Genomic DNA, 13640 nt, shown 5'->3' with positions numbered 1-13640 from the left:
TATGTATGAGTATTAACAGAAGTTGTGTAACGGGGTTCTAGTCAATTCAGCGTGATGATACAAGGGGGAAAACTCAGTAAAAAAACCCTGCCTTCCCTTGAGTAGTGTAGTTATGACAAATTTGCTTACATAAGCTTTTAGTACTGAAGGCCTTCTTTTACGTTGACATAAAAATTTCTTTATCCTCTCCCTATCTCGAACTTGTGTGAAACAAAAAAAAAACAGCAGAAAACGAGAAAGAAAAAGTAAATAATGCAACCTTCATCAAACTGATTCGAAGACTTGATGATAACTAAGGAAAAAATAATCATAGGTACATAACTTGTTCTCCAATTGGATTGTGAGGAACATCATCTCTGCGGCAAAAATTCTCTGTTGATTTTGGTGAAGGATCACTCTCTTCGTCACAAATCCATTTTCAGTATTGACATCAATAAGATTCCGAATCTTGCCGGGAAGGTCTTTCGACCAGGTTCAGTCTTCCATTCTTCAGTCATGATTCTTCTGTTCAATTGTTCGCGGAACGCTACAAGACCCTTATATTGGGGAATCATCTCTCATATAGATATATGAGTAGATATTCATTAGGAAATAGGAAAAAACAAGAAAGAAATTCAAAAAAAGTTCGGACACTTCATTGACAATTCGATTAATAAAGTGTTATAGAACAGAGATAAAGTAGTTATTTCATATTATTTATATTATTCCATAAAACAAATTTATCTGTAGATGTGAAGGGTTTCCTGCTATATATGGACATGATTAAGAACTTCGAAGTTATTCCTTTTCATTTATTTTTCTTTGCGTATGAAAATATTCAATAAAAAAATCTTGTTTATTTACTGAACTTTTTGACACCGCGAGAATAAAATCTCACTGCCTGCCACATTTTGAAATTGTTACCTCTGCAAACAAATGCATTGGTACATTTTCAGAACGTTTGTTCGCATGTTTCAATGAAAAAATTCATTTTTGATTTGCTATTTCTTTCTCCATGAATACTCACTTTTTCGAATGAGCTCAATAGATTGTTCGAAGGAGATTTTCATCATGACCATTCTGAGCATAAAAAACAACGATTCGTTTCATGAAAACAACGAAAGAGACAAAATGTTTCTTTATTTGTAACAAAGAATAAGATTCTTCAAAGAAAAATGTATCTCTACTATTCAACAAATCTACTTGACCATGAAATTACTTTGAAATCTAACTCCAAGGGCATGTTGAATGTCTGATTCGATGTCTCCCTGAAGAAATTTTCATTTGAACCATCCAGGATCTTTCCACTCTATGTCTCCAAAGAACTTCATTTTATGGAATGAAACGAATGTGACGAAATGTTTTCAGTTAAACAGGAACATTAATATTCTGCAATGAAAAATGTGTATTTACTATTCAAAAAAACCTACTTCACCTTGAAATCTAACTAACAAGTTCAGATTAAATGTCTACTAAAGATAATTTATTGATTAAGGCTCTTCTCAAGTACTTATTTGAGTGCATTTCCTAAAATGAGCCACCCTGAATAATTGTTGCAAATGAACGAAAGTTGACTAAGGGCTAATTTCACCAAACGGTGATAACTTCGCTTAATTCAAACTCAGATTCATATTCATACAAACTGTTTCTAACATTGACAACTGTTTCGTCTATGAAGTGAAGTAATGAGGGTAGAGAAACCGCACAACACAGAGACACTCCATTTTAACTGAAATTAAGATGCTTCATCGACATAAATCGGAGAGTTTTTTTTATTAACGCCAGTTACATTTAAACATCGGTTTATATTCATGATGAAATTGGCCCTAATACTTCCATTTACCTTCCTCCTCCATATCATATTTTTGCAAGCGTATTTTCGACTTCTGGGAATGGTCTTAGGTATATCTCGCTTCTAAATCACGCCCTATTGAGTGTATCGTATTGAAACTAAACTGACCCACATGACATGGTGGAAGAGGAAAGACTGAAGGTATAGTAAGCATAAACCTTTGACCAATAGATTGAAACTCTTTCTTTTGTTACGTTTTCTGTCCTCTGAGTTCTAACATTACCAATTTTTTCAGTGGCAAAAAGTTCTTCGAATTTCGCCATAGAAGCACTAGCAGGTCTCGCCAGCAAGGAAGACTTCAAAGCGGTCCCCTTAAAGAAGAATTCAGGACCATCCACCCTACTTCCGTATAAGGATTTAATGCTAATTCAGGTCAAGGGACGAAGGCACGTCCAACTCAGGCTGGTCGAACCCATCGGTGCCAGTATAAACGAAGGAGATTGTTACATACTGATAACCAATGGTATAATTTATAATTTCATCGGCGCCTATTCGAACATCATTGAACAAGCCAGAGCAGCCGACATAGCGAGTCACATACAGAAGACCAACGATATGGGCTGTAAATCGTCTAAAATTGTTACAATCGATTCTAAACTGGGACCGACAGCATCGGAAGATTCGCGAAATTTTTGGAATTATCTAGGTGATCCAGTCGCCAGGAACATCGCTGGCGCTGGTAATCCATCCGAAGATGAAATTTACGAAGCCAACATAATATTAACTAATATGATTTATACTCTGGATAATGATGAACTTGTGCCTCTGGACGAATACTGGGGTAACTTACCAAAATACCAAATGCTCACTTCGACGTCCGTTTTCGTCTTTGATTTCGGCACGGAGATGTACGTCTGGAGCGGTAAAAATGCTTCCTCTAAAAACAAACAAACCATTATGAAATTAGCGAAGGAATTGTGGGATGAGGGATACAACTATGCGGAGTGTAGCGTATGTCCACTAAACGTTGCTCTGATGCTTGGCGATAGAACTCCTGAGAAACTCTGTAAATATTCGAGTGCCCGACCTGATTGGACACTGTTTTCTAAGATAACGCAACATGGTGAAACCATCTTGTTTAAAGAGAAATTCCTGGATTGGCCCGACTTCTCCAGAGTTATAAAAGTGAAGCAAGATATGAACGGCAAACATGCAGATAGTACAAACGTGATAGAACCATTAAATATGGACGATATGTTGAAGGGTTGTAGCCCTTCTCCCGATATCATCATTGAAGGTAACCATATTGGAAGAGGTGATACTTATTATGATGAAGAAAGAAATAGGCTATTCGAGTTCGATACATCTCAGATAACGATGTGGAGAGTGATGGAGAATACTTACGAGCTGTTACCTGAAGATTCTCTCGGTCAGTTTTATGACGGAGATAGTTATATAGTCAAATGGAAATTCAGGATTACTGTGAAGGGACGGGAGTTGAGCGGGAAACCGTCTAAACATCTACAGGTTGGTAGAGATGTCTCAGTCTTCTTTTATTGGCAAGGTTGCAATTCTTCCGTGAACGAGAAGGGTTTGGCTGCTCTCTTAACCATTGAGTTGGATAACGAGAGCGCTCCTCAGATAAGGGTTACGCAGGGAAACGAACCTGCCGCCTTCCTACGACTCTTTAACGGAAAGATGGTGATTTATAGAGGAAAGATGGCCAGTTTAAGACAGACGAGCAAATCTACCAGATTATTCATCACAAGAGGTGAGTTTAACTGGAAATTAGGTAAAAGTACAATTTTATTCAGTTCTACTCTTTTTATAATACCTATACATTATATAATACACCAATAAAAAGAAAACCTGAATTACATAAATTTTACCATGATGAGTTATTTTAACCACTGCATGTTTTTCGTTGTCACAATAGCAACTCCAGGTGGGTGAAAGTGTACTTATTCTATACTTGAAGTTGTTATTCTGATAAATGGATCAAGTGTAATGATCAAATAACCAATCCTAGTGAAAATCATTCAATTCAGTTTCTCGTTTTATTGACGTAGTATGTAATTTATAGATTAAAAATAATAGCGGTCGGTTGTGAAAAATCGAATATATGTTGGTGATAGCCCTACTAATTAAAGATATTTTGAATATTTTAACCATATATAAAGTTGCGCCGGGAATTTCAAGGCCTACTTATTCGATATCACTAATTGAATGGAGTATAAAGGGTGTACCACGGTGGCTATTCTATTGAACATTTATATAGAACTAATCATAATTAAGTTGCGATCTTCGACAATGAATCTTTCTCCCTTAAATATTTTACAGCTCCACAGCTTAAGGTTATACCGGAAAAAGTCTACTTATTTTCTTTTTTTGAATCATACTCAGTATACTTGCACCGTAAGGTATTTCCTTTTATTTTAGTGGATTCTACGTACAAAATGAAAAGGGTTATCTGGGTAGACCCTTTACATAAAAAGAAACTTCAAAAATCATCAAGGAAAAACTTGGAATAAGGAAGAACAACAATTCCGAACTGATTGATCAATTCCGGAAACCATAGAAGGAAACTGAAGTTTGATGTTCGGAAATCATTTTTAGATTTCTTGAATTATTCCTGGATTCCCGACAAACAATTTAGCAGAGAGAATTCACAAAATGTCAAAATTCTTTATAAGAGGTCACAACTCTGAAAGTTTTCTGTTTAGCTGTAGGGTTTATTTGGTAACCCTTTGTCACGTAGAATCGACTGAAATAGTGAAAAACATAGGTAGTAATTTGAAAATCTTGAATTTTGATCAATTCAATTTGTAGAGCTTGATGATTAACAGCCTGTACATTTTCGGTCCAAACAGCAAATACTGTTATAATACTACATAATTGAAAATGGTAAAGAAATGTAGAATAAAAACGTCCCCAGCGGAAATATTCAAAAAAGTATTACCTCCCTTTTCCACCAATTTTTTTATAAAAGTCCCAATAATTCAAAAATCGTTGACATTTTACCCAAGGTTAATTGCTAGTAGATCAGTTATCTAACGATGGGAATATTCGGTAAGCAGTAAGCTGTGGAGGTCTAATAATACTGTAGGGAGAAAGTTCATACCTCCACATGCAAATTCTCTGCACCAAATTACGATTAATTTCTGGTTATAAAATATAACTTCTCATTTTCTGGGTTTTAATCATTGAAATAAAATATGTAACTATGTCTAATTTAGAGATATAGAAGTTTTATTTGGGATTCGTGCTTCCAAAACTCTTGTAGTTTTTCGGGACCGCTAGAAAACAGTGACCATGACTTCGACTGAAAGTACATAGCTTCACTGTGCTGAGCCCAGATTACTAACACCCTTTATTAGAGGGGCTGCTTGTCCCCGAAAAACCTAAAAAATACTTAAAAAAATATTCAACCTGAAAAAATACTGAAATTTAGAGCAAATAATGCAGCAAAATTGCAACTGAAAATGGATCGTATTCTCCCAGTCTCTTATTATCTCGAATAATTTCGTTTCTTACAGGCGAAGTAGAAAAAGAAGCGCACCTAATTGAAGTTTCCTGCAACGCACATCAACTCCGAAGCCGATCTTCTTTAGTATTAGTCAATTCCGAAAAAAATAAAATTACAATTTGGCACGGTTGTAAATCCAGTCAGAGAACGAGAAAAGCCGCCAAGAGATCAGCAGAACACCTCGTCAGAGAGAAACCCAAAGAACTAAATTTGGATTATGGATCTGACCAGAAAGAAATCGAAGAGGGAGAAGAAGATCCCGAGTTCAGACAGATTATGGGAATTACCAAAAACTCATACGTGTCGCTTTTGAGCAGTAAAAAAACCTTCGATTTCACGCCCAGGTTTTTCTCATTCAGCAGTACTAGTGGTACCTTCGCTGTTACAGAGATATGCTGTCCTCATAGAAGTGAGCACGTGACACCATTTCCTGTTTTACAGGAACAACTATATTCTGCGAGTCAACCTGGTGAGTACCAAATGATGATAAATATTCCAAAGTGACCTTCAACAATCAATAATTTCCAAATATTTTCAAAAATATGTTGTGTGGACTTTCATCGGAATTTGAGTGCCATCTGGCGGATATCGCTTAAGGCTCTTTCCGACTCAAGACTACATAAATTTGGCCGAAATTATAACGGTATATTTGAGAACATTTAAATTATTTCGGTACTTGCGTGGTGACATTAGTTAAGAGTACTATGAGTTCGGTCTTGTTTTTATAGTTATTATATTTTTCATACTCATAATCAATTAAGTTGCAAAGTCATGATGCATTAAAATTTTTTTTTTTAATTAAAATTTATTTCAGGTTCTCCTGGGTTCTTTCTGGGTTTCACACCTATTTGTATGCCCAATTCTCTAAATAAATAAATAAATAAATTCTTATCCTCATTAAAAATTATGCATTGAATAGACAAATTCATCTGAAAACTTTATTGTTTCTTGAGTTTTTATCATATAAATGGTTTCGTTTCCATAAAAATAAAATATGTCCTTTGCTCTGTTTTTGAACAACCAACCAGAAGTCTCCATATGACCTTCTCTCGTTGCCTAGCATCGACGTTTTGTAATATCGTTGGTGTTTGACCACCATGTTCAAAAACAGACCAAAGAATCTAATTTATTGTTTTACGGACACAGTTAAAATGCAATTAAACTTCCAGAAAAAAATCGTCATTTCAATACATATCTACATTTTTTGATGAACCTGAATGAAAAGTTATGGTGGGTTCCGGATTTCATCACTCTGTAGCTATGAGGAATCCGTGGAAATTTTAGTTCTAGGTGCATTTCTATTTAAAAAATACCACTTCAATATTTCGTTTGTTTATCTCTGTCGTCAAGACGTCATCTTTGAAGCAACGCAACCCTTCATTTCCTAGGGAACTCATTATTTTCGAGGAAACATTGTTAGTTAGCATTCAATGATAATACCTATACTTGGTGATTCATAACTATTGGGACATACAATAAGGATAGAAATATAGTGATAGGACTAAGTATTCCTTGGAAAGCTTTTGCTGTGGGAAAAACATGCTGTTCAACTTTTTAACGACAATAGATCTTAATAACACAGTAAAAATAATTCATAATTGCAATAACATTTAGAAACACAACTACATTTTTTCTGACATTCGAAAGCATACTTTTCATGAATTAAATAGAATAAGTTTGAAGACTATTTTCGTCTTTAATGTGCGATAATGCAAAGTAAAATACAAAACACGCTAGCTTCTGACCAAACCACTGAGAAACTATTTTGCTTTGATGAGCACTTCGTCAATAAGCTTGGGAATAAATACTCCTTTTTATTCTAGCCCTCTTCCTGATTGACAACGGACACGAATTGTGGTTATGGCAAGGATGGTGGCCTAAAGTAGAAGAAGGTGGTATCAACACAACTGATCAGACAGGCTCTGGTATCATCCGATGGCAGTCAGAACGAAGGGCGGCTATGGGAACTGCTGTGAATTATTGGAGAGCAAGACATGGCGAAGATGTTGAATTGAAAGCGGAGTTGGTATGGGCTGGGTTTGAGACTGAGGAATTTAAAAACCTATTTCCCTTTTGGGAAAGCAAGGAAGATGTTGCCGAACTCAATTTAGCGGTGAGTATTTTTTGTGAACCGGAACTATTATTTTGAAATGGTTTATGAAGGATCGATTGAGTTTTCCGTGATCTAATGGTCTGTTTATTAAAAGATCAATGCAACACTTCAAAAATCAGGATACAATGAAAACAGTTTACTGCTCAAACGTAAGAAGTATATTAAAATATTCAGCAGTGGTATGGTCGCCATACTAGAACATTCATAGGCAATGCATTGAGCGTGTGCAGAGGAAATTTTTGAAGTGGATTTCTTACACAACTGAGTTGTCATTATCATCCGAAAATTATAATCAAGAGTTAATTGGACTGCGATCGTTAGATTTCAGAAGAGATAATTTCAGCATTATGCTCATTTTCAAACTGGTGAATAACCTCATTGACTGCAGATATTTGATGAGCAGATTGAACTTCAATTGTAGACCGGCGCTACTTAGAACTCGAGAGGTTTTCCACATAAGCTTTGCCTCAAACAATTATATAATAGTTTTCACAGTCCCTTATCAATAGCACTTCGGCTGACAAACGAATGTCAGGCTGATGTTTTCGCAATATCTGTATTCACTTTGAAGAAATACTTCGAATCCCAAGCTCTAACCAGTTCTTCAACATCTCAAATCTGATCTTACCTATTGCCCAAAATTAATTTTGGAAAGTATGAAATAGTGGAAAATTCAATTTTATAGATGAGGGCTTATACTGTTACGGGTGTAAATACTTTTTGTTTGTTTTTTTTTTCTTATATAGACTTGTTATTATAAAATATTTTCCGTAATTGTAAAAATGGCTTTGCCGTATGATTAAATAAATGAATAAATAAATAAATACCGATAAATACACAGATAACCGTATGAATAGCTCGTGTCACTTTTTCGAACAAAACTCCAACCGTCCATATCATATAATGTGATGAATATATGCGAAATTTAAGCGTCCATGGTGAAAAAAAAATATTCAAAGCCTCCAATAGCTTCCCTATTAGGTCTTCCAGGATTATTTATTAATCAGGAGGGTTCGCGTTTGAGAATCTCTTCTTTTGGATTATGTGTGTGAAATTTGCGACGTTTCTTGCCATAATATCGACAGCTTATTTTTTGTTCCGAAGGACCTGAATGAGGAGAAATGGCCATTTTGTTTTTGGAGAGAAATTTCACATTGGTAATAAACAATCCAAGCTTAAATAAATTATTCTGAAAATAAACGAGGTTCTCATTACCTCAAATAGTATTAGAGTACTAAATTACCATTATTGAACGAGATTCTCTATATTTTTCAGGAAGGAAGAAAACCCTCAGAAAAGAAGAATTTAGAACATGAGCTGGCACTCTTATCTAGAACTGAATTCACTTTAGCTGAACTTCTTCAGAGGCCCTTACCAGAGGGTGTCGATCCCACCCATCTAGAACACTATTTGTCATCAGACGACTTCGAAACTGCTTTATCAATTTCCAAGGAGGAATTCCAAAAGTTACCATTATGGAAGCAAACGTCCCTTAAGAAGGAAAAGGGACTTTTCTGATTTTACCCAAATTTGCCTTGAATCACGGTGGGTTAGTCATTTATGATCCGTACATAATTGTCCAGCAACTTACCATATCACTCAGTCATATAATGTCAAAGTTCTCTGATACCCACTTATAAATCTTTTTCCATGTAGAATGCGAATAGATCTTCTTTTTTAACATAACCCATTGTTTTAGTCGTGTTTATAGCGGAAGTTTTGATTTTACTCTCAAATACTTCATCTCAAAACTGCCACTTTTCGATTTGCGTTCAAGGCTTACGGTACTTACATCATGTTCTAGGTTTTATGTAGATATTTAATGAATTATATTGTGTCTGTGATTTGCCACATATTTACAGCGAACATGTATAAAAATTCGTCTTCAATTTTTTGATATTGAAAATCATTGTATGCTGCGTGAGATGTCAACATTATCCGAATTTCACTCAGATAACGTGTTAGGAATGCTAAATATAACAAAATTAGGATTCTCTTTCATCTTTATGTTTCTTATAACCTTGCACGCAACTTTTATTATTTTTTTTTCAATTATTCGAAAAATTATATAATGCTTCAAGTGCATTTGGATTATTCCAAACATGAAGAAAGACAACATGAGGTGAAATATTGTCTATACCGTATGAAAGATACCAAATAAAAGATCACTGATGTTTTAATTAACTGATCTGAACACTAATTGATTCTTATGTTTGAAATTTGTGACCTGTTGCTATTTCTTCTATAGTGAAATATTATAGAATGATAATAGTATACCAAAAAATTTACATGATATTATATACTTTTAAATTTATGAATAGCATTCATTAATCACCGAATATGCTTATTACCTTACCCATTTGTTCAAGATTTATACTTAGCATTCTAATAACTATGCGCCAGAAGAATCGTTTTCTATTCTAAGGAAAAGGTGCCTTAAATATTCAATTCAGAAAGATATCGGAAGATGCACTTGCCAACACTATCTAGTCCCTGTAAATTCTTGTGGCACTGATTATATTTTTTCATGATTTTATGCAAATTTTGTACAATAATTTGTTGAGTGACCTAATACTGATATGTATAATGTGTATCTTGTATTAATTTGTAAAATATTGAAGTTTTCAAATTAGCTTTTCTATCACTAATAAACGGAAAAAATGTATATTGATAGATATTTTGTTTTGTAATAAATTAATGGTTATTTTAATAAACTTTATGAATAACAAATATGTGTTGACACTTGGATCCAGCAGTATCAATGGAGAACCAACATATGATACATAATATGCATTGCTCAAAAATCGAAGTGGATATTATTTGACGGAGAGCTTACCTCCTGCACTTGAATCAAATTTTCAGTATTGCTGTACTTGCCAAGTGGAGAGGCACATTATGCGTACATAGTACACAGTTCACACACAAATCATGGTCCCCATGACTTTCAATGGCTTAATTATAAGAAATCACAACAAACTCATTTCTTATAGGTGTGTGATATTTTCCTTGTGTTCCGTAAGTGCAATAATGAGCTAATCACCTCATCTTGTGTTGTGCAGTGTAAATAAATTGTCACGAATTGTCCGTCTTGAATGATAAGTGTGTTGGTTTAACAAAGTTTTAGCTTAACAAGAAGTGGCTAACCGTCTCCGGGTTGCGCAAGGTTTGGTTAGTAAATCGAATCGCTATTGTACTAGTGGAACTATACTCACGGGGGTAGAACAGCAAGGCCTACAACCGTCATAAAGGACCTAGAAACTACACACATTGATTGAGATCCTGCCTTTTCACGGTCCAAATTTCGTCAGTCTGATGGGCAGATATTGGTGTGACGAGAACAGGGCCGATGGTATATAGAAAATTTTTCTTCCTGTGGTAGAACCTGTTATTGATAAGAATTAAATTCAGATGCATACGACTCGCCTACATGAATATCAACAAGTGTTACGATCTGAATTGAAATAGCTAATTTACCATCGTCAGGACAACCTATTATTGTTCTCTTTGCGGCACCATTGGCACAATGCCGAATAGAGGAAGAGCACTAGGAAGACTTAAAGGAGGCCCCACTCGATATTGAACTTTTATTTCGACGCGTTTGTAATAGAAGGAAACTTTTCTAAGAATGCAAACTCCACCCGATTCTCGAATGTGTAGGAATGTAATCCTATAGGAAAAAAATGACATTTCCCATGGAATTTTCAAATTCTGTATTCTCGAACTGAAGTATGGGAATATATTCCTTTACATTTCAGAGGAACTGCTTCCTATGGTTTTTTCTATGGGAATGAGCTGTTTCCAGTGGGAAAATTTGACGTTACAGGGTCGTTTGACGTTTATGTTCTTATTTCGACAGTTTCGCGAATCAATATTTTTCGGAATTCAAGATTAGGAACATATTCATTCATTGAATTTTTTGAAATGTGCCTGGCTGGTCGCCATCTACACATGGAACGAGCTGCGTTGCAAACTCCGTCACAATATCTGATTATCATAACAATCACCAAACATTTTCGAAATATTTTCTTCACAAACGTCGACAACAGAAAATATTCAAAGACACTTTCAACTCAGGGATCTCCAAAATGAGACGCGAGGAAAAGTAATCATCTCGCCCTAACGACCATTTCGGAAGTATTTCCACTGAATTTGGATGTTACAGTTTGATATAGAACATATTCTTTTTATCACATTTTATGATTATTTACCCCTTATCATGAAATATTCTTTTATATGTTTGAGAACAAAACAAACAGTAGAGAAAATTCAGCGTATATTGTCATTGTAAACGAAATTATTATACAACAATTAACGAACAGGCTATGTGACAATAAAACAAGAATCTGAATAATAAATAATTAAACTCAACAAGAAATAACATTTCAACAAACTAATCTGAAAAATTAATGCTGACTTAATAATATATGTACATATATAATTATTTAGTATATGCCTTTTCTTCGCCAATGACCTAAGTCTCCCAAGTCCTCAGAAGCCTGCATTATTTCAATCAGAAGTTTTTTCTACTCCTTACTGATACTGGCCCCTCTTCGATCTCTTTTATTTCCGTTTCTATCCATCTTTCTTCGCTGTCTTATGTATTATGAACAAGTAGTAATAAAAATATATCAAAACACTTTGAACACAATATTGAAGTATTGAAGTTTTCATTCATTGAGTTCAATGTCAAAATAATATAACCTCAGAACTACATACCACAGAATATGTTACATATTACCAACATAATTTACATCTTTTTCATTGGTGTATTCGTTAAAGGACAAGACACTATCATCGACAAACCTCACTCTGTCAATCCTATGGGAAAAACTATTCCATCGAATTCGAGAATAGGTATCACGTCAAATTATGATTTCCTATGGGAACTGAAAGCATGGGATCATGTTCCTATAGGATCTAATTCCTACACATTTCTCTACGATGTTGTCATTAAAAAGCAGTCTTGTTTAGTGGCTTTCAGGCAGGTTAACCGTATGTACACCAGTACATAAATAGAATCGTTTTTCTAATTCTCCTCATATAGTATTACAAACTGTCCACTTCATTTTTTGAGCAGTGTTGGTGGCACACGTGAAATAGTCCATGTGGAACTTCTCTAATGCGGCGAATTTGAAACGAATTTGTTCAGAGAGAATCTCCGAACGTGACATTATTGATGTGGGCCTTCAAGTGAGGTTTTAAACGGTAAAATGTGCCAAATGTCATATAACTTTGAAGGTATGCATTCGTTATTGTTCGTTCACAATGAACGTAAATCGTATAAATAGACATATTTATTGTAGCGAAAACTTCATATTTCATCAACTGTCAATTATAATAACGAAAACTAGTATCTAGCAGGAAGCGCATTATGAGCGTGGGTGTGAGGGTGAAGGATGCATTTTATAGCCTTTCCCCTTAAATGCATCCTCACCTACTCGCGGTGCACCCTGTTCTGCGAACGAACATATGAGCGGTATAACTCTGTTCACCACAATTACCTAGCCTAAAACATTGGCTTGAGCAGGATATGGCTCTCTGCGTTGCTTAAGTTACGTCTTAGACTTTGTCGTCTCAGGATACCTATGCCACAAGATAATCTAGTCGAAACCGCAACCAAAAGTTGCATTGACAGCGTTACCAGTGCAGCTTTTAAAATCTAACGCAGTTCTTGGGAAATCTCCAACCGATTGTCACGAGACCTTGACTTCTAGAAGGAAGGCTTCAGACTATTTTACTTTTCAACTCCCCACCGCCATCTTGGAGGAAGTGAATGTAACAAAAAAATTTTCATCTGTGAAGCGGGCAAGCGAAGCTAGTCAAAAATACATATCAAAGATTATAGAGTAGAAAGATAGGAAACGCCCTCATATCGCTAGTACTAAAAACCATAGTTTTATTAATCTATTCTAAAAACCGACTACATTTTGGCCAGTGAAAACACGCGTGACAATGAGATGGCGCTAAAAACGCACTGTCAATACAGGAAAACTTTTTGGTAACTGTTTTCTGTTTTTTAATTGAGGGGCGCGAAATTTGAATTCTATTTCTCGTATTGCATTCCAATATTGACTTTGTTTCTATAAGAAAACAAACATCCTGAGCGACAAAACAAAAGTATGGTTTTGCTTTGTGATCAGGATGATAACCTTTAGTATCGTTCCAAATTTCAATAAGAAATAGCTAGTATCGGTCAAGGAACCAAATCAAAGAATACTATTCCTTCAGCG

General features: G+C 35.1%; 1 protein-coding gene across 3 annotated transcripts in view; it reads left to right on the top strand.

Annotated features, from left to right (window-relative positions):
* LOC123314772 (supervillin-like) overlaps positions 1 to 10140 on the top strand; it is a 275601-nt gene extending 265461 nt beyond the window's left edge. For all 3 annotated transcript variants that reach the window (XM_044900124.1, XM_044900132.1, XM_044900115.1), the window contains 4 exons: positions 2067 to 3542; positions 5308 to 5766; positions 7121 to 7410; positions 8686 to 10140. In XM_044900124.1, coding sequence (XP_044756059.1) covers positions 2067 to 3542; positions 5308 to 5766; positions 7121 to 7410; positions 8686 to 8928 — 2468 coding nt within the window. In that variant the 3' untranslated portion in view covers positions 8929 to 10140. The remainder of the gene's footprint in view (positions 1 to 2066; positions 3543 to 5307; positions 5767 to 7120; positions 7411 to 8685) is intronic.
* Positions 10141 to 13640: the final 3500 nt, after the last annotated feature.

Source organism: Coccinella septempunctata, chromosome 1 (genome assembly GCF_907165205.1).
Source record: "Coccinella septempunctata chromosome 1, icCocSept1.1, whole genome shotgun sequence".
In the NCBI taxonomy this organism is placed as follows: domain Eukaryota; kingdom Metazoa; phylum Arthropoda; class Insecta; order Coleoptera; family Coccinellidae; genus Coccinella; species Coccinella septempunctata.
Note: the sequence above shows the minus strand (reverse complement) of the source record. Positions and strands in the feature narration are given on the sequence as shown.